Source organism: Brachyistius frenatus, unplaced genomic scaffold (genome assembly GCF_029030835.1).
Source record: "Brachyistius frenatus isolate BFR_SWC_R1_liver_20210118 unplaced genomic scaffold, ASM2903083v1 Contig_131, whole genome shotgun sequence".
Lineage (NCBI taxonomy): Eukaryota > Metazoa > Chordata > Actinopteri > Embiotocidae > Brachyistius > Brachyistius frenatus.
The window spans coordinates 88,409-108,803 of NW_027210730.1; the positions used below are offsets into that span (position 1 = coordinate 88,409).

Here is a 20,395-nt window from a genome sequence, read left to right on the forward strand (position 1 = left end):
GATGTTTTCATTGAAGCAGATTTTTGTCTCTTTGATTGACAGTTCTTCTCAGGCTGTATTTCAGGTTAAATAAGATGTACGCCAACATTACTCTAAAATTAGACATCAAATGTACAATATTCATTTTTAGAAATAAAACTGGAAACAAAACTTTGCAAAGAAAATCACTTAAACGTTTACACTTCTTCCTCTGCTATTGTTTGTTTGGTAAACATAAACAACATAAACAAACAAAGAGCCTCGGTACATAAAATAGTTTTTACTGACTTGTTCTGTTTGACATGATGACAAATGGTGACTTTAGAAAACAGGACATGGAAACACGTAGAGAGCAGGCAGCATTATGAGAAGTCCTTCATCCTGTTCACTGGTGTGGAGTGATCAAGCTCACTGGTAAACAAACAAACAAACACAAATACTCATGGAAATAAATAATCAACACTTTTTTTCTTTTGGCTTTTTTTTTTTTTTTTTCCCAGTTTCTGTTTGTCTTCATAATCCAAGTAAACAAATGTGTATTTATCCTGAGCAGGACGTAGTGGATTTGAACATCTGACCTTCCTCTCAGCCCTGATAACAATAACAACAACAATAACAATAACAACAACAACACAAATCAAACGTCTTTGTCCCTTTTAGAAAAATGTCTCTTGTCAAAAATTAAACTGAGATTGTCTTCATGCAGTGAAACATGGTTCAGGATATATTTAGTGTTCATTGTCAACAAAATAAAATAAAACATGTTGATTGGTTGCCGTGGGTTTCTGTCATCAGGGAACTGAAACGTTTCTGAAACTGTCCCGTCAGCGTGTCACAGCGACGCGTTGATTCCTTTTCACTCTGGAAAGAAACTTAAAAATCAAAATGATGCAATTAACTGTGTTCAACTTGCAAACTCGTTGTATGTTTGTAAAACAGTTTAAAGAACTTCATCTTGTCTTGTAAAATGACAACGTGATGAGACCATCTCACCACACGGCTTCACTAACATCAGATACGTGCTCCTAATAAACAGAGTGGCCTGTGTGTTGTTTTGCTGGCTGATAATCAGCGTCTCCTGAGCGGCTGTCAGAGCGGAGACATGAAAGGAGTGAACTCGAGAGCAGAGACAGGAAATGAGACGGCAGGCGACAGGTGGAGTCCTTCGGTGTGTTTTATCGGAAACGTGGGTGAAGCTGAAGGAAACTAAAGAGAGCTGAAGTGGTCGAGGGCTCCTTCAGTGTGGTTGCCATGGTGATGCCTGCAGTAGTGTCTCTTTCTCTGCTCTGACAGTACAAATGAACATATATGATGATCTCCGTGTCACTCATACAAACAGGTAGCATGTTTACAGTGCTGCTGTTACTACGACAACCACATCTATTTCTACTTGTAATGTAACATTGAATGCAAATATGCATCACTTCATTTTTTTATTTGGAACAAAAGGTACAGTCGTGTAGTTTGTATTTGGTCTGGTTTTTATATTTAAATACAAACCAAAAAAAACCCTATTCTTATTGATACCATTTATACCCACACGTATAGACACTGCTCTGTCTAAAAACACACACACACACACACACACACACACACACACACACACACACACACACACACACACACACACACACACACACACACACACACACACACACACACACACACACACACACACACACACACACGTGAAAATGTATAACTATGATTATTAATATTGTAATATACAACATTCATTTATATATTATAGTATACATAAATGAATATATATATGTTTTTGTGCATATGAGTGTGAATGTGTGAATATACATCATGTGTATAGTTGAAGTTTAGTTGACTTTAACCACTAAAAGTCACTAAAATACTTCATACTTCATAGTTCTGCATTCCTGCCTCTCCAAGTTAAATGTTGTACTTTAATAGTTTCGGCAAAGACACAAACATAAACCCTTCATACAGTGTAATGCATGTTATGCTATATATTTAAAGGAACCTAAATAGTTGCTGAAAAGCATTTAAAATTCTGCTTGCATGTAAATTAGCAGGCTAATCAAAGCTTAGCTATCATATATTTATATATATATATATATATATTTCCCTTCCTGCTCCTCTTCTTTTCCCTCTCCGTGCTCTCGTTTGTCTTTGCATCACGTCAATAACCATATTTTGCTGTTTATGTCATTTTTGTGCTCACGTGTTTTGTTTTGGAAAAATATATCCAAAATACTAATAATGACAATAATATCTGAAGAGATAATAACACCTAATAACAGTAGCTCAAGAAATGAGGGGACTTTAAGAATCTGTTACAGTCCATCAGATCAGTGTGCTGTGATTTGACCTGATTTGATTCTGATCACTTTATTTCAAAATCCTGATTGGTGCACAGGAGTGTGTGATGTCATGTATTTAAGAAAAAGGGTTTTCACATACAATTACACAATGAAATGCAGCTCACTATTGTCCTACCACTTTAAAACAATGACCTTTAACAAGTTATTTGCAGCGTTGCTATAAAAAGAGCCAAATGAGCAGATGTGCGTTGCGGTGAAGAGATTGAACATACGGACCGGCGGACTCAGAGCTGGTGGAGCTGCTCTCTCATCCTGGCTGCGATCTGCTCTCTCTTGGCGCAGTGCTTCTTCAGGTCTTTGACCTCCATCGGCAGCGTGCTGTTCCACACCATCAGCACGGACTCCTCATCTGAGAGCCGGCACACAAACACACACTTCGGACCGGTCCAGAAGAAAAAGTCACGCGACTGTTTTTATACAAGTGTGTCACAAACAACGAACCGTCACACTCACCATCGTGACTCTTGTCCTGTGGGAGTCTGCGGCCCAAAGCCAGCACCACGTTCTTCCAGTTTAGTGTTTCTGTTCATGAGATAGAAATAGAAACGTTAATAAGAGAGTTCGTAGTTAAAGGTTAGTACACAAACTAATACAAAGAGAGAGCAAACTGTGAGCGGCATGCTGAGTCGCTTCAGCACAAAAACACCATGAATCCAAAACAAAACAGAAACCAGCTGTTTAAAAGCTTTTTGTTTTCATCCACTCACAACTCTGAGCTGGAACACTTCAGTATATAACCAGAGGAACAACAGCACATATTTGCTATTTCAGATTTTTAGACCAAAAAGAAAAGTTGTACCGTAACGAATACGAAGCAGATCAGTGAGAGCGTCCAGGAAACACCACTCACATCTCTTAATGTCCTGTGACTGTCAGCGTTTCACATTAAACATCAACAGGTGATGTGTAACAGTCGGTTGCATTAGACAGCACAGGTCTCAACATCCAGTATGAAGCTCTAATCTGAAGTGGAAGCTCAACTAAATCTTTTTTCCTTTGTAATATTGATACGTGGGCAACATGGTGACATCCCTGAGTGTATGAGGTCAGCCTGTGGTGTAAGAAGGAGGTTTTCTGTTGGTGTTGTCATAACAACACTACATCCACAAGATGCATGAAGACCTGAGGACCAGATCAAAGTAACACTGAGTAACATGTGAGGACCCACGTATGAGTGCAGAGGCGATGCAGCGGACCGAGTCGCAGTGCGGTCCCATGACCTGCAGCGTCTGGTGCTTGGAGAGCTCCAGCAGCAGCAGGTGGCCCCCCCTAGTGCCGATCCAGAGAGCTGCAGCGCTCTGCACCAGCAGGGCCTTCACCGTGGCCCAGGAGGGCGACGCCTCGGAGGGCAGCTCCGCCCCGCCGCCCTGCCGGCCTCTGCGGCCGGAGTCGTGTCTGCAGGGAGAGGACATGTTAACACACTGCGTATGAAACATGCCAAAAAAAAAAAGACAATGTGTGTGTGTGTGTGTGTGTGTGTGTGTGTGTGTGTGTGTGTGTGTGTGTGTGTGTGTGTGTGTGTGTGTGTGTGTGTGTGTGTGTGTGTGTGTGTCTGTGTGAGACCTGATAATCTGAGCACAGTTGATGCAGTCCACCATCCTCTCGCTCCTCTTGTCCCAAACCTCCACGGTCGGCGTCCCGGCTTTACTCAGGTACACGTATTTATCCACAACCATCCGGGACACACACGCCTCACTGCCCTGGGACCGCTGCTGCCTGGACACACACACACACACACACACACACACACACACACACACACACACACACACACACACACACACACACACACACACACACACACACACAAAGACCTTTTTCAGCTGCGTCCAACAACCTTCTCCTCTCCAACCTGCATGTGAACTAAATCTTCTTCGCCGCCTCGTATTTCCACGTGACTCCGACTCACTGGGAGACGAGGCTCGGCCTCGTGTCGACGGTCTTGACGACGTCGTAGTCGACGGCGAAGGACAGGATCTTGGTCCCGCAGCCGGCCCACACCGACCGGCTGTCCAGCGAGTGCCCCGACTGACCCAGACACATGACGGGCGTGTTGACGGTGCCCACGGTCACAGTTTTCACCGGCTGGCCGTTCTCCTGCTGGGAGGAGCAGAACGAAACCAACGTGAGGTCCAAAAACTGCAGAAATCATCTGAACGCAATATCAGAATATAAAAAAAAGAAGACAAAAGAAGCAAAATGCTTCTCTGAGAACAAACACCGTGGCTCCTATATTTATTACTTATGTATTTAAGAGATACGACTTTATTAATCCTGCAGAGGGGAAATTTAAGTTTAAGAATACAGGTAGGAAGAGATAAGTACACAGAAAGAAAAATTACAAATACAGATGGAATAAAAAGAAAATAATTTTCTGAAATTTTTTTAAATAATAAAAACCAATGCATAAATAAACACACGCAAGCAAGTTACGTATACAAAATAAATGAAACACCTTGATTATTTATTGTTATATTTATCCGTGTTTATTTACCTTGAGAACAGAGTCCTCATAAACACTGAGGATTCCATCTGCTGTTCCAACCAGCAAATAATTCTTTCTTTGGCTGGAAAGGAATCAGGAAGAAGCAAAACCATCCTGTTACACACTATAATATACGCACTATAATATACACATTATAATATACGCACTATAATATACACACTATAATATACGCACTATAATATACGCACTATAATATACACATTATAATATACGCACTATAATATACACACTATAATATACGCACTATAATATACACATTATAATATACACATTATAATATACGCACTATAATATACACACTATAATATACACACTATAATATACACATTATAATATACGCACTATAATATACACATTATAATATACGCACTATAATATACACATTATAATATACGCACTATAATATACACATTATAATATACGCACTATAATATACACATTATAATATACGCACTATAATATACGCACTATAATATACGCACTATAATATACACATTATAATATACGCACTATAATATACACACTACAATATACGCACTACAATATACGCATTATAATATACGCACTATAATATACGCACTATAATATACGCACTATAATATACACACTATAATATACGCATTATAATATACGCACTATTCACTGCATATATAACTGTCACATTTTAATCTGACTTTCTGGATGTTCCCTCACATAAATAATCATTTAACACATTGTACTTACATAAGAAATTCAAATAGGTAAAAATGACGTATCAAAATTACATTACTATGTATTTACAAAAAATAGGAGGAATAGACGTAAGCTCCTTTTGATCAGTGATCTGTCATCAGTCATCAGTGATCTGTCATCAGTCATCAGTGATCTGTCATCAGTGATCAGTGATCTGTCATCAGTCATCAGTGATCTGTCATCAGTCATCAGTGATCTGTCATCAGTCATCAGTGATCTGTCATCAGTTATCAGTGATCTGTCATCAGTGATCTGTCATCAGTGATCAGTGATCTGTCATCATCAGTGATCTGTCATCAGTGATCAGTGATCAGTCATCAGTGATCTGTTATCAGTGATCTGTCATCAGTGATCTGTCATCATTGATCTGTCATCAGTGATCTGTCATCAGTGATCTGTCATCTGTCATCAGTGATCTGTCATCAGTGATCTGTCATCAGTGATCTGTCATCTGTCATCAGTGATCTGTCATCAGTGATCTGTCATCAGTGATCTGTCATCTGTCATCAGTGATCTGTCATCAGTGATCTGTCATCAGTTATCTGTCATCAGTGATCTGTCATCAGTGATCTGTCATCAGTGATCTGTCATCTGTCATCAGTGATCTGTCATCAGTGATCTGTCATCAGTTATCTGTCATCAGTGATCTGTCATCAGTGATCAGTGATCTGTCATCAGTGATCAGTGATCAGTCATCAGTGATCTGTCATCAGTGATCTGTCATCAGTGATCTGTCATCAGTGATCAGTGATCAGTCATCAGTGATCTGTTATCAGTGATCTGTCATCAGTGATCTGTCATCATTGATCTGTCATCAGTGATCTGTCATCAGTGATCTGTCATCAGTGATCAGTGATCAGTCATCAGTGATCTGTTATCAGTGATCTGTCATCAGTGATCTGTCATCATTGATCTGTCATCATTGATCTGTCATCAGTGATCTGTCATCAGTGATCTGTCATCTGTCATCAGTGATCTGTCATCTGTCATCAGTCATCTGTCATCAGTCATCAGTGATCTGTCATCTGTCATCAGTGATCTGTCATCAGTGATCTGTCATCAGTGATATGTCATCAGTGATCTGTCATCAGTCATCAGTGATCTGTCATCAGTGATCTGTTATCAGTGATCTGTCATCAGTGATCTGTCATCAGTGATCAGTGATCAGTCATCAGTGATCTCTTATCAGTGATCTGTCATCAGTGATCTGTCATCAGTGATCTGTCATCAGTGATCAGTGATCTGTCATCAGTGATCTGTCATCATTGATCTGTCATCAGTGATCTGTCATCAGTGATCAGTGATCAGTCATCAGTGATCTGTTATCAGTGATCTGTCATCAGTGATCTGTCATCATTGATCTGTCATCATTGATCTGTCATCAGTGATCTGTCATCAGTGATCTGTCATCTGTCATCAGTGATCTGTCATCTGTCATCAGTCATCTGTCATCAGTCATCAGTGATCTGTCATCTGTCATCAGTGATCTGTCATCAGTGATCTGTCATCAGTGATCTGTCATCAGTGATATGTCATCAGTGATCTGTCATCAGTCATCAGTGATCTGTCATCAGTCATCAGTGATATGTCATCAGTCATCACTGATCTGTCATCAGTGATCAGTGATCAGTGATCTGTCATCTGTCATCAGTGATCTGTCATCAGTGATCTGTCATCAGTGATTAGTGATCTGTCATCAGTGATCAGGCAGCAGTTTGTTTCACACATGCTTACGTGCCGTGAGGGTGCACATGGAAGTACAGCGAGGTGACGGAGTCGGTGACGCTCTGCAGATGGTGCCAGGTCCACGTGTCCCGCGTGCTGATGACCACCAAGGAGCCGGACTGGGTGCCCGCCACCAGCCAATCACAGGCCTCGTTTGGGATTTGAACCGTCACCAGGCCCAGGACGGGACTGGTGTCGACTTCCTGTTTGAAAGGAGAGAAGGCGAACTGTTAGGTGTGCTCGTTATAATAATATTCTTTATTGTCCCGAGAGGTTTTCTAGTGAGGGTTTTCCCAGTGGAGGTTTTTCCAGTGGAGGTTTTCTCAGATGAGGTTTTTTTTTAGTGGAGGGTTGTCCAGAGGAGGTTTTTTTGAGTGGAGGGTTGTCCAGAGGAGGTTTTTTTGAGTGGAGGGTTGTCCAGAGGAGGTTTTTGCAGTGAAGGTTTTCCCAATGGAGGTTTTCCAGTGGAGGTTTTTCAGTGGAGATGTTCCCAGATGAGGGTTTTTTGAGTGGAGGGTTGTCCAGAGGAGGTTTTCCAGTGGAGGTTTTCCCAGACAAGGTTTTTTCCAGCTGGGGAGATGGATGTCTGGGCTAACGAGTTAAACCTGCTGCCACCTTGACACGACACCGGAGTCTTATTCCATTCGTCATTGAACAAAAAATCGAAGCAAACATGAAAATGAGCAGATATCGAGTCCTGAGGTTAAACAATATGTCAGTACCTGCGTGGTGGACGTGTTGGTGTCCAGGTCCACAGCTGTGATGGAGCCCAGCCTCTTGGTGCTGCTGCCGCCACCGAGCCAGGCAGTGTGACTGGACGACACATCACTGCTGCCGGAGCTCAGCGTGAAGCACTCAGCGTTGAACACCCGCGGGACCACCAGCTCCCTCATTAGACACAACATCTCACCTGTGTTCAGCCGATCAAACACCTGCACACAAAAATAACTCATAAAACGCTCTCTTTAAAGCTGCATTCTGGTCTGTTACATCGTGTCTGTGTGTTACCACCACTGGGGGACGCTTTGCCCCAGCTCATCTCTCCACTACTCTGTCCTCTGTGAACTACTTGACCTTTCTCAGAATAAATGAGAGCATTAGCAGCATCGGTTAGTGTTCAGGTCCTGACCTGAGCGGATGTGGGTCGATCCTGTGGGCTCTCCCTCAGGCAGTCCTTCATCAGTGCCTGAAAGCCGGGCCAAGGTGAGCAGCCGTAGTGTTTCACTGGATCTGTGCACAAAGCAATGGACAGTTCAGAAAATGCTCTTTAACTTAATTATCTATTAATAAATATATGAAAAAAGCACATAAAAGTAAAATAAGAGATACAATAAAAGCACAATCCCGGATTCAAGAGGACGACCCTGACAACAACATTTTAGACACAATGACACAGTGTCAGGACAATCATGGAGACAGCTGTTTAATGTTGTAAAAACTTGATATGGTTTTGTCCCACAGACTGTATGTAAGTGTTCGTAGCTTCCGGCTCTGCAAAATCAGGCCGATGCAGAAGTGTCTTCAGCTGCAATACCAGCGAGTGCCACTAGAGGTCGGCTCCAAAAAGCCTCCGGCTCCATAGACTCCCATTCAACTTCTCTCATCAAATCCAAAGTGAATCAAATGTGTCCATCAGTTATCTCGGTGTTGTTAGCTAAAGTCACTCCTTCTTATTAGTTTTCTGGAGGTCCATCTGAAAATAATCCCTCATTCATTAGAAAAGAAGATTCAAGAAGACCTGTTTTTGGGGGCGTGTCTGTTTGATTGACAGGCCTGTGGTGCAGTCAGGTGACAGCTATCGGTGGGCGGGACGTAGTATCGTCAGGTTTCCAATCAGATCGGTCCGATCCCAAACTCTGTTCAAATATGGTCACTTCCTGCTCCAACCGCTCTGAACTAGCAAAGATGGTGACGGACAGAATCTGAACTGGAGGATTCATAATGTTCACAAACCAACGATGACATCACTGATGGTTGATGACATCACTGCTGGTTGATGACATCACTGATGGTTGTTTTGTTCTCATATTACTATAATTTGGCTTTGAATGATGCCTGATGATTTAATCCAGCATCAAGTTAATGAATACCAACTGTAACACAAACGATTTAAAAAATTTGACCTTAATCATCTCTAAAAACATTATGAGCATCAGCACAGAACATTAACAGCAGCATCAGTCCTCCGTCGGACAGAAAGACATCGTCGGTGTCTCCCGGTGAACTCTTGAATTATTACCTGGCAGTTTTCCCTGCACAGCAACTTCATCAAACTCGCTGGGGAACTTCATGCCGTCGGAAATGCGCTCGCCGCAGGTCAGGAGGTCGTAGAGCAGCAGGCCGAACGAGAACATGTCGGCCTGCTGGTTGTAGATGACGTTACCGCGGGCGACCTCTGGTGCTCGGAAACCTGCCAGATACACAGAAATCAATATAGAGCAGCGTTATCGAAAGTGTTACACCACACTTTTATTAATGTTTCATAAAACTGCCAGATCTAATGGAAAAAATACACGACTTTCACTGAGAAATCTGATTTGTAAGGGTAACTTCAGAGAATTACGTCGAGCTACTGTTAAACATGTTTAACGACTCATCAGCAGGCATCTGACCTGGTGTGCCCTCGGAGCTCCTCACTCCCATGCTGCAGCAGTACTGAGCGATGCCAAAGTCCGTGATCTTGGCAATGATCTCCGAGTCGGTCTTCAGGTTGAACAGCAGGACGTTGTGGGGCTTCAGGTCCCGATAGATGATCATGGCCGAGTGAAGGTACCTGATTCCACACATCCACCAACGACACAGTGGGGTTAGTTTTCAAAGTCCTTCATTTTACCCATCATGTCTGTCCATCTTGAACAGAAAAATCAGCTTCATCAGGAAAGATGAACACGGACCTTAATTTGTGTTAGGGAATTCCTGCTTGATTTTTTTTAGCGGTGGATCTGACTGATCTGATTGGAAACCTGACGATACTACGTCCCGCCCACCGATAGCTGTAACCTGACTGCACCACAGGCCTGTCAATCAAACAGACACGCCCCCAAAAACAGGTCTTCTTGAATCTTCTTTTCTAATGAATGAGGGATTATTTTCAGATGGACCTCCAGAAAACTGATAAGAAGGAGTGACTTTAGCTAACAACACCGAGAGAACTGATGGACACATTTTATTCACTTTGGATTTGATGAGAGAAGTTGAATGGGAGTCTATGGAGCCGGAGGCTTTTTGGAGCCGACCTCTAGTGGCACTCGCTGGTATTGCAGCTGAAGACACTTCTGCATCGGAACAATTTTTCAGACCCGGAAGCTACGAACACTTTTATATCCAGTCTGTGTTCAAAACTACAACCCTGTTTCCAAAAAAGTTGGAAAGCTGTAAATAAAACGTGAATAAAAGCAGAATGGGATGACTAAACTTTCTACCTGAGTCCGTCTGCCACCTGCAGGGCGATCCTGTGCTGCAGCTTCTGGTTGAGGCTGCCGTTCTCATGTTGGAAAAGGGAATCCAGGGACCCTCGCAGAGCCAGCTCCATCACCAGGACCTGAGGAGCTGAGCCGGCCGCCAGCAGGCCCACCAGGCTGGGGTGACGCAGACGACCCAACACGGCCAGTTCCTGGAACACAGCCAGGGAGATATGTGAGGAGGTGAAGGAAAGATGCACTGAAGAGCAGAGTCGGGACAGTTTCACAGGTTAAAATAATCGACAATATTTCAGAAGTTGTCATCCTGTTAAATATGTGGTTGAGCCGTGAGGAGAATAAAAACATCTGCATGAGGGAGCGGAGAGTTTCTGAGGCACATTTACCTGTCTGAGGAGTCTGTAGATGTAAAGCTCAGACGCATGCTTGTTGAATATTTTTACAGCTACTTCTTCATTTTTATAGACACCTCGATACACAGTTCCAAAGCCACCGTCCCCTGTAAACAAAATATGTATTTATTTTTGCATTTCATTTAACAATATGAAAGGATTCCAAAAAAAAACTTGATCCGAAAAGTAAACCATTAAACTGTTTGTTCTAATAATATGGTATCTGATAAAAACCACGTACCCAGACGGTTTTCTTTAGACAGATCTATATCCAGCTCTTCACTGTCCAGTACTGTCCCTGCAGGCTGGTCACTGAGCACCAAGTCGGGGGCAATCTGAGAGATGGGAAGTGTGTAGCGCGGATTCTCCAGGTTCACCAGCAGAAAATCTGGAATCAATACTTTAATTACTGATATTATCATTTTCATGGAATAAAAAAAGGATTCATGTCTCAGTACAGGCATTGATCTTCTGCTGTGATCTGCAGAACGTACCGTTGTCGAAGTAGGTGAAGAGGTCTTCCAGCAGGATCTTGCTCCACTCCTGGCCGTCCTCAAAGCTGAACAGGGCCCACTTCTTCAGCAGAGCCTCTCCGCTGCCGTGCATGTCGGTGTTGAGCAGGCCGGGGAACCACTCCTCCAGCAGGGAGTCGATGTGATCCACCACCTGACCCAGCAGCACGCGGCCTGGGGGAAGAGAAGGGAGATGGCGGGTCAGGTTAAAAAAAAGAAAGCAAAACCTGAATACGGTCCTTTAGGTTTACATACTCTGTTAGAACCAAACTACATTTGTTCTGGCATCTAGTTTCTCAATTTTCTTTCATTCTTCCGAGTCTAAAGATCATTTCTAGATATCTGAATAAACTGCAGCACCTTTACATGAAGAGGGAACGGTTATCCTGACAAAGCTGGAGGGGTTGTGCTCCACCGAGGTGGCCTCCACCAGACAGTACGCCTCCGGAGACCAGTTCAGGTAGATGCCTCTCCTCCAGTAGATCCGGTTGGGTCGGACCGTTTTTTCTGGACAGGAGAAAGACTTTATTCATCTTCCTTCTTTAGATCTGTAGCAGTAGCATTGAGTGTGCGCTCAGTTCACCTCTTCCACAGAGCAGGTAGGAGGAGAACTCTAGCAGGCGGCTGATCTGCCGAGACCAGTAATCCATGGGGAAGTAGGGCATCTCGTACAGACGCACGATCACCTCCGAGTTCTCGCAGTGAGGCAGCTCTATCACCGGCCTGTGCTTGGACAAACTGTGGATGATTGGATGACAGGTTAGACTGACAGTTGTTGGTGTTCTTGTTCTGTCTTTCTGAACAAAGACACGATACCTGCTGGGTATCAGCAGCTGTTCGTCGCCGAAGGGAAGCGCGATCTGAAACTTCTCTAGCAGCTTGAAGAACTGCGTCAGGTGGCTTTTTGGGAAACATTTGGTCTCAAACAGAAACTTTTCCACCACCGAGCGCTGAACGACTCCTTTAGGATGCTCCCGGAAGCCACAGCTCTTCAACGTCAGCTTCTGCACAGAGGACAGAGGAGACATGCGTCTGTGGACCTGAAACTAACCGACCGGTCTGGTGACAAAATCAGGCCTTTGGATCTCGGCAAGAATAACCTAGTTTTGATAAAGATGTAAACTTGTCATTCTAAAAAAGATGTTATGAAAAGTTGTGAAAAGTTATGAAAAATACTTTAAGAGGAATCAGAACATCTTGATCTTTCCTGGATCTGAGAAGACCAGGTCAAAACATTATGTCCAGCTGGAGCAGGTTTATGATGCTACACAGCTTTTAATTAGAAAAATCGACCAATGGCGTCCTACCTGGGAGAGGATGTTGCACAACCACTGAGGGTTGATGAAGTAGAGCTCCTGAAGCTGGAGTGCAGGATCATCAAAGTGCAGCAGAACTCCTGTAAAACATTACAAATAAAGTGTTGCTCCATGGATCCAATATCACTGGATATATAAATTGAAAACTATTTATCCTCCCACCAATATCTTAACAAACTGAAATTTATACAATAAGAAATCAGTCAACCAGTTTTCTGTCTGCAACATCCGACGCTGCAGAACTCAGTCCCTCTGAGATGTCGGTGATTGTTTTGATCAAAATGTTTGATTTTATGGTGGATTTTCTCCAAAATTGTGATGTAATTTGTGGAGTATTAAGTTAGTTTTTTTTGCATAAAATTGGGGAAAGTCGAGATAGAAAAATAATATTTTTTTTTAATCACTACCTGATAAAGGAATAAATCTGTCATCACTTCCTGTGATAATAATCATGCTGCACATCACAGAAATATTTTAGTTCTCATCTTTTTTATGTATTTATTGAACTTAGAGAACCGTGGAGATAAAAGCTCCTAAAAGGTCCTAAAAGGTCCTAAAAGTTCCTAAAAGGTCCTATAAGCTGCGTATGTTTCCAGAACAGACCGTCTGTGACTGGAATATAGAAACAAGGACTACATCAGCCTTTCAAAATAAGAGCTTTAGATGCTGTTTAATTCATGTTCATTCAACACATAGACCTGCTGGATGAAACCAACAAAGAGACGTCTCTGACAACTGGACGTGTGGAGAAAACTCATTTAACATCCAGTAATATGGAATCACTTCCTCTGATCACAAACATTTAATCACATCAATTTAATGTGAAGACCACATTTCACTTCCTGTTTCTCCTCTTGTTCCTGTTTCTGCGGTGAACAGAGTTTTATTTGGAGATGAAAACAGGAACAGAGACTTTCTGGTTGGGAATGAGGAGTTATTGTTAATAAAGTTATTTATCTTTTTTAAAAGACTGGATTACGAGGCTGTGACTCAAAGAGAATCGAGGCTGTACCAGATTTGATCATGATGGTACTGTGAGTGCTGAGGTTGATATTTATGAATTAGGATACTTTAAAATAAAACTACATTCGTCTTTTTCAAAGCCAAACATTAACTAAAATATTTTTTGGAGGCTTTTTCATGTAAAAACTAGCAGCAGTGTTTTTGAGCGACTGACCAACTTCGCTGAGGAAGTGGATGGCGTGAGGCAGCTCGGCCTCGTCAAGCTGCAGCTGACTCTCCTGGATGAGCTGCAGCAGCTCGTGGTGCCTGAGGACGGGGAACTCCGGGGGAACTCTGGTCCTCTCTGCCAGAACCCGGCGCTCCAGCTCCACGTAGCTGTCCGGCACCAGCTGACCCATCACCGGCTGGCCCTGGATCTGTGACGGGGGACAGGGGGCGGCGAGGTGAAGCCAGGAGAAGAACTGAAACACCTCATCACCTGCTGGCGTCCTCCTACCTTGAAGTTGGTGACCTCCCGGGCGATGGCCTTGCGGAGTTTGGCCACGGTGTCCGAGTCCTCGCAGACAGAAACCATGTGATAATCCCGGATGGTGGGGAAGCCCTGATGGTTCAGCAGCTCCGCTCTGATTTTACTCAGGCAGGCCTGCAGCTGCTGCTCCTCACTCACATCTGTGTGGGTTCCCACCAGAATGACTGGAGACAGCGGAGCCACTGCCTAAAAGAACACACATACACATGCATTTCATTTTCTATCGCCCAGCTCAGTCGGCACCACAGTGAACTATTGGTACCAACAATTCTTCTTTCAAAATGAGCCCCAAAATTTAATTTTTTTTCTTAATCATGAAAACTTTTATCCATAAGAAATCTCTCAGGAGAAAATGGATGAGAGCAGAAAGTCCCACAGTTGAAGACTGGATTCATGTGATCAATGACAGTTTTGTGATGCAGAAACTAACTTTTGTTCTAGGACTTGAACAAGAAAAGTTTGAAAGCCATTTCAAATCTTGGATTGATTCTGCATCCTCATTTAGATTTTACGTATTCCAAAATGCTTCTTTCAGCCACTCCTCTGTTCAATGTTCATATTTTTTGTATGTATTATTTACAAGGTGTACTTTTAAGTTGGTTTACTTTATTCTTTTTCCCCTTGTTAAGAGTATGTAAACGTGTTTTTCAAGCTAATGTTTCAGTTCTGTTCCAAATAAACATTTTAATTAAAAGAAACCAACAACAAAAAAACTTTTATCCACTTTACAAAAAGTCTTCCAGTGATGTGAAAGTTCTTTGAGCATTTTACCAAAAAAACTGATTTACAAATGAAGCAGTCGACGCCTCTACTGTATGATGGTGATTCAGACCAATTTATCAATTAATCAGTTTACCAGATAAATATCAACTAAATTATAGATTTTTGGGGGGGATAAAAACAATCAAAACAAAATTTACTTTAAACTAAATTACTTTGTTGGATGGTTACATTTGCTGTGCTTTTAACAGTAAATAAGGCAGTATTGTCGGACATGTTTCACATATATAGTCCCATATAAACACCCAGACTTCTATTCTTCTTTTATTATAAATAACATATTGTGCTATTTGTTTCTTGAAACACTGGTTTGAAAAGTATTACATCATAGTGTCTGGTGTTCGATGTTAAAATGATGCTTTAGTGAAGTTTGACTAACTCATATTCAGGTTAAAGTGTGGTTGGTGCCTCACCTTGATGTTGAAGAGCCACGGTTTGAGAGCGTCCACCTGACTGGCTCCTTTGCTGAGGTTGTACACCACCAGGTAGAGAGCTCTGGATGTCAGGAAGTGAGGGTGAGAACCGCTCAGCTCTTCTCCACCTGTGGAATATAGAAGCATTACGAGTCATAGGATATCCAATATATCTGAAATATATAATATAATAGCACTCATCTTTAAAAAATGCTGTGTTTTCATGGTTATCTAACAGCATGCAGCAGTAAATCCCTTTAGACGAGGCTCACTAAGATTCTCCGTGATCATGTGGTCGGTGAAGAAATGAGGTCAACATTTAGACATGGTAATAAACATTACTTTTATAACAGCTGACAAGTCGATGTGTTGTAACTTTTTTTTTTTTTTTAAATGCAGTAGAGATATTCATCCAGCTGTTCTGATGACACTGTTTGAATCCACTATTTTATAAGTTGGATTCAAATCTATTTATTAAGGTCACTTTTTCAAAAGAATCTTACATGAAAAATATGAATCAGTATGAGCTGATTGACGAGGTGCAGCTGAGGCACAAAGGCTGACTTTATATGTTTAAGATGTTACGTACTAATTTGACCCTAAAACACTGGATCCCATTCACCAAGAAATTTCTTCTTAAAACCAATTAATGAAGTTTGAAGCATGAAGATTTTAGCGTTCACCACGGTTTTCTTATTTGGGATTTTTTTCTTGGGTAATAACAAAATTTACACACATTCATTACTTTAACAAGCTTTATGGTTTTGAATAAACACTACAAGGATCAGACAACAGACAGCTGTGAACTGCTTGTTTGTAAATTAAAATTAATTTGACTTTTACAATGTGATTCTTTAAATAATACAATTAATCTCAAGAAGGAAACACATCAGTAAAAAAACCCCGAGGTTTCAGTGTATCCAGGAGCATCTGGGATCAGACAGTTAAACAGGATGTGGATGCAGGTCTGGAGGTGCTGCTGCAGGGCGGTTCAGTCTGCAAGCTGCAGGTTCTTTTTATATCATTGCTTTTGCGCCTGAACGAACAATCGCATCCCATGCATCTTTTATTTTTGAATTATTTTACATCCAGTACTTGCGCTACTCTTTTAAATATGACTGCTCTTTTTCTGTTCACTTCCTACAGTCTCATGCCCTTTTATGGGCATTGGCAGGGTGTTTACTTATGCTATTTAGGAACAAATGAAGCGCTTTTTACTCATGAGGACCGAGGGATTCATCAGTAGAAGACACAAATGTGTGGTTTTCAGAACACGTCGTGAATCTGACGAAGACTTTTTCAAATTTAAGAGAAATCTTTGTGAATGAGGCCCGGTGCCATCCAAACATACACGTTCTGAAAATGAGTCTACCTGAAAAGTCCCAGACGTTCAGCTCCATCTTCCTGTCCCGCTCCCTGATGGTCCAGTCCCGGACGTCGATGCCGGCAGCGGTCTGCTTCGACTTCAGCTGGGAGCGCTTCATCTTCATCAGCTGCTGGATCAGGGAGGTCTTCCCGCTGCCCGCATTCCCGACCACGATGAGCTTCATGCGGTGGTACGGCACCGCTTTCTTCAGCCGCTGCTGCAGGAACCTGACAGAAGAAGAAGAAGAGGGGTGGAACAGACACTGCATGTTTAAGTATGAATTTCTTCTTCTTCCATAAAAACAGGACTGAACTGAGGGAGGTGAACATTGCACAAATAGACTTTCTGATGATGTAAGGTGGCATTCAAAGAATATTTAACTCTATCGTCTACATAAAGCTTGCAGACCTGATGATGTCTTTGGTCTTGCTGCCGATGAGCTTGAGGTCCAGCTGCAGCCGAAGGCCGTCCAGCGGCAGGTCCCACAGCCGGCCCAGTTTTCCCATCTCGTCCGGGAAGGAGCGCAGGTTGGTGTTCCGACTGACGTCCAGGGAGGTCAGGCTGTCCAGCAGGCCGATCTGTGGAGGGATCTGGAGGCAAAGGACACAACCATCACAGCTGCTTCATCATTTCATCATCCTCATTTTCATTCATGAGCCGACCTCCTGTCCTTTACCTCGGTGAGCTTGTTGTCACTCAGGTGGAGTTTCTCCAGTCTGACCCACTTGTAGATCGACCCGCTCAGGTCCAGATCTCTGATGCAGTTCTGACTGAACATCAGCTCTCTGATGTTGTTGGACGCCCAGAATCCCGGGCCGGGCAGAACAGAGATGTTGTTGTTCCTCATGTCCACTGACTGCAGGCTGGACAGACAGAAGCATTAAAAGGTGAAATCTGTGAAGATTATTATCACGAAACCTACTGACAGGCAGAAGCGGAGGATCTGACTTACTTCAGGAGGTCGAGGATCGCCTCGGAGATGAAGGTGAAGCTGTTATTTGCTAGTTTCAGTGTTGTGATCTTGGAGGGCAGATGTGACAGAGAACCTGGAGAGGACAGTCAACATCTTTTCATGTTTTTACATCATATAATATGAAGGCAGAACAACTGATGCTGAATAAGTTCAAATCACATAGATCTCCTCGGACCTGTCTCCCTCTGTTAGTGTGAATAAAAAACACTCACAATGGTCAGGTTTGCTCACATATGTTCTATCCTGTTTTGAAATGAAACTTTTTTACAAAGTAGGCAGATGAAAAAAGCACAATGCATTTTTTTATGGCATCTTTTGGCTTTGATTATGAGCTGATGGTACTCACAGATTTTGTTCGTGGAGGCATTAAAGTTTTCCAGTTTGGGGCAGCCGGTCAGGAAGTCCGGAGAAATGTTGTCCACGCTGTTCTTGCTCACGTCGAGCAGCTTGATCTCGGGCAGACACAGAGGCGTGGACAGCTCTGTGATACTGTTCCTGGAAAGAGAAAACCCTGCAGTTAAACACAGATACTGAAAATAAAACGGTTATTTGTGTTCAAACATCTGATGTAACATTAAGAATAAAAAAGAGTGAAACTGGTTCAAATATTTTTACATTTTCTCATGAAGAAAAGTGATAACTCGAAAAGAAATCTGTTACATATTCCTCATGATTAATATTCAACAAAACATTCTCTTTCTAGTAATCTTTTACCATAATCTTGACCCATTTAACTGAACTCCCTCTAATCACTGCAGATGTACGCTGCTTTCTGTTAATATGTAAGCAATTGTTGACATTTTTATTCACTTCCTTCTTTCGAGAAAAAAAGTCCAGAGAACTTTGTTATGTTGCTTTGTTGTTGTCATAGAAATGAGCACATCAAAACAATACAAGTGACATTAATGTGAATTCACTTCCTGAATGCCAGAATGAAGACAGTTTCTTCTCAGAATATCAGAACTGGTGGCACAACCAAGCATCAACCATCAGTGATGTCATCAACCATCAGTGATGTCATCAACCATCAGTGATGTCATCGTTGGTTTGTGAACGTTATGAATCCTCCAGTTCAGATTCTGTCCGTCACCATCTTTGCTAGTTCGGAGCGGTTTGGAGCAGGAAGTGACCATATTTGGATGAGCTGGGGGAGGAGCCAGTGGTGGATCTGATTGGAAACGTGATTATACTACGTGATTATCTTATTGCTTCTGTATGCTGCTGTAGCGAAAAAATTTCCCCTCGGGGATTAATAAAGTAAATACCTACCTACCTACCTACCTACCACCGATAGCTGTAACCTGACTGCACCACAGGCCTGTCAATCAAACAGACACGCCCCCAAAAACAGGTCTTCTTGAATCTTCTTTTCTAATGAATGAGGGATTATTTTCAGATGGACCTCCAGAAAACTAATAAGAAGGAGTGACTTTAGCTTACAACACCGAGATAACTGATGGACACATTTTATTCACTTTGGATTTGATGAGAGAAGTTGAATGGGAGTCTATGGAGCCGGAGGCTTTTTGGAGCCGACCTCTAGTGGCACTCGCTGGTATTGCAGCTGAAGACACTTCTGCATCGGAACCATTTTTCAGACTAAGTCCTCTTTTAAATACAGTCTGTGGCCAGAAGGTGTAAAAGGAATTCATTTCCTAGCAGCCTACCCTTCCATAAACAGCTCCTCCAGCTGGTCCACGATGCGGCCTAGCTCGTGAGGGAACGTGGCGATTTTGTTGAAGGAAAGGTTGAGCTGCCTCAGAGACGGGCAGGTGACAGCGGGGTCGAAGGTCAGCAGGGGGCCGACGTAGTTACGGGAGACGTTGAGCGTGCTCAGAGACGGCAGAGACAGCAGCTCCTCGGGCAGCGACTGGAGCTGGTTCCCCTGCAGGTCCAGTCGGGTCAGACTCTTCAGACTCTGTGACAAGAAAAAAATAAAAAGCTGCAGCGTACATTTCCTTCTATCCTTCGAGTCTCTCGGCGACTGGTGTAATGATCAGATATGTTACCTGGCAGAGCGCAGAGGGGAACTCCAGCAGACTGTTGTGGCTCAGGTCCAGACGGAGGAGATGCCACAGCTGCTGCTGGACAAAGTCGTCGTCCAGCAGACAGGACAGAGACACCAACTCGTTCCCGGACAAGTCCAGTAGGCGGATCCTCTCCTTCGGCAGAGCGGCGGAGGTCTCAGACGGCCGCACTGAGGCGGAGAAACCAGAGCACAATCATTAGTTATTACTTCAACTTAAACCAATTATATAAGACTAATGTGTAAATATCAGGAAAACAGAAGTGTGTTCTGAAACATATTCCACAAATTTCAACAACTACTTAGCATTTATCATTATGTTTCCTACCATATATCACTACATAGATAAGATAAGACTTTAGGTAGGAAAGATAAGTACACAGACAGAAAAAACTACAAATAAGCATACA

At 42.7% G+C, this 20,395-nt stretch overlaps 1 protein-coding gene across 4 annotated transcripts in view; it reads right to left on the minus strand.

Moving 5' to 3' along the window:
* Positions 1-239: 239 nt before the first annotated feature.
* The window catches only part of lrrk2 (leucine-rich repeat kinase 2), a 37,911-nt gene continuing 17,755 nt past the window's right edge, over positions 240-20,395 (minus strand). For 2 of the 4 annotated variants that reach the window (XM_069714475.1, XM_069714472.1), the window contains exons 23-52: positions 19,969-20,156; positions 19,627-19,877; positions 18,306-18,454; positions 17,939-18,032; positions 17,663-17,849; positions 17,395-17,576; positions 16,993-17,213; positions 15,621-15,748; positions 14,395-14,613; positions 14,113-14,314; positions 12,927-13,015; positions 12,436-12,623; positions 12,203-12,357; positions 11,980-12,126; positions 11,602-11,793; positions 11,349-11,495; positions 11,102-11,214; positions 10,719-10,909; positions 9,909-10,069; positions 9,536-9,706; positions 8,426-8,526; positions 8,019-8,228; positions 7,306-7,499; positions 4,828-4,900; positions 4,243-4,433; positions 3,897-4,049; positions 3,502-3,728; positions 2,787-2,855; positions 2,550-2,682; positions 240-1,265 (exon numbers count right to left, since the gene is read on the minus strand). In XM_069714475.1, coding sequence (XP_069570576.1) covers positions 2,558-2,682; positions 2,787-2,855; positions 3,502-3,728; positions 3,897-4,049; positions 4,243-4,433; positions 4,828-4,900; positions 7,306-7,499; positions 8,019-8,228; positions 8,426-8,526; positions 9,536-9,706; positions 9,909-10,069; positions 10,719-10,909; positions 11,102-11,214; positions 11,349-11,495; positions 11,602-11,793; positions 11,980-12,126; positions 12,203-12,357; positions 12,436-12,623; positions 12,927-13,015; positions 14,113-14,314; positions 14,395-14,613; positions 15,621-15,748; positions 16,993-17,213; positions 17,395-17,576; positions 17,663-17,849; positions 17,939-18,032; positions 18,306-18,454; positions 19,627-19,877; positions 19,969-20,156 — 4,718 coding nt within the window. In that variant the 3' untranslated portion in view covers positions 240-1,265; positions 2,550-2,557. The remainder of the gene's footprint in view (positions 1,266-2,549; positions 2,683-2,786; positions 2,856-3,501; positions 3,729-3,896; positions 4,050-4,242; positions 4,434-4,827; positions 4,901-7,305; positions 7,500-8,018; positions 8,229-8,425; positions 8,527-9,535; positions 9,707-9,908; positions 10,070-10,718; positions 10,910-11,101; positions 11,215-11,348; positions 11,496-11,601; positions 11,794-11,979; positions 12,127-12,202; positions 12,358-12,435; positions 12,624-12,926; positions 13,016-14,112; positions 14,315-14,394; positions 14,614-15,620; positions 15,749-16,992; positions 17,214-17,394; positions 17,577-17,662; positions 17,850-17,938; positions 18,033-18,305; positions 18,455-19,626; positions 19,878-19,968; positions 20,157-20,395) is intronic. The other 2 variants (XM_069714474.1, XM_069714473.1) reach the window with 2 other exon arrangements.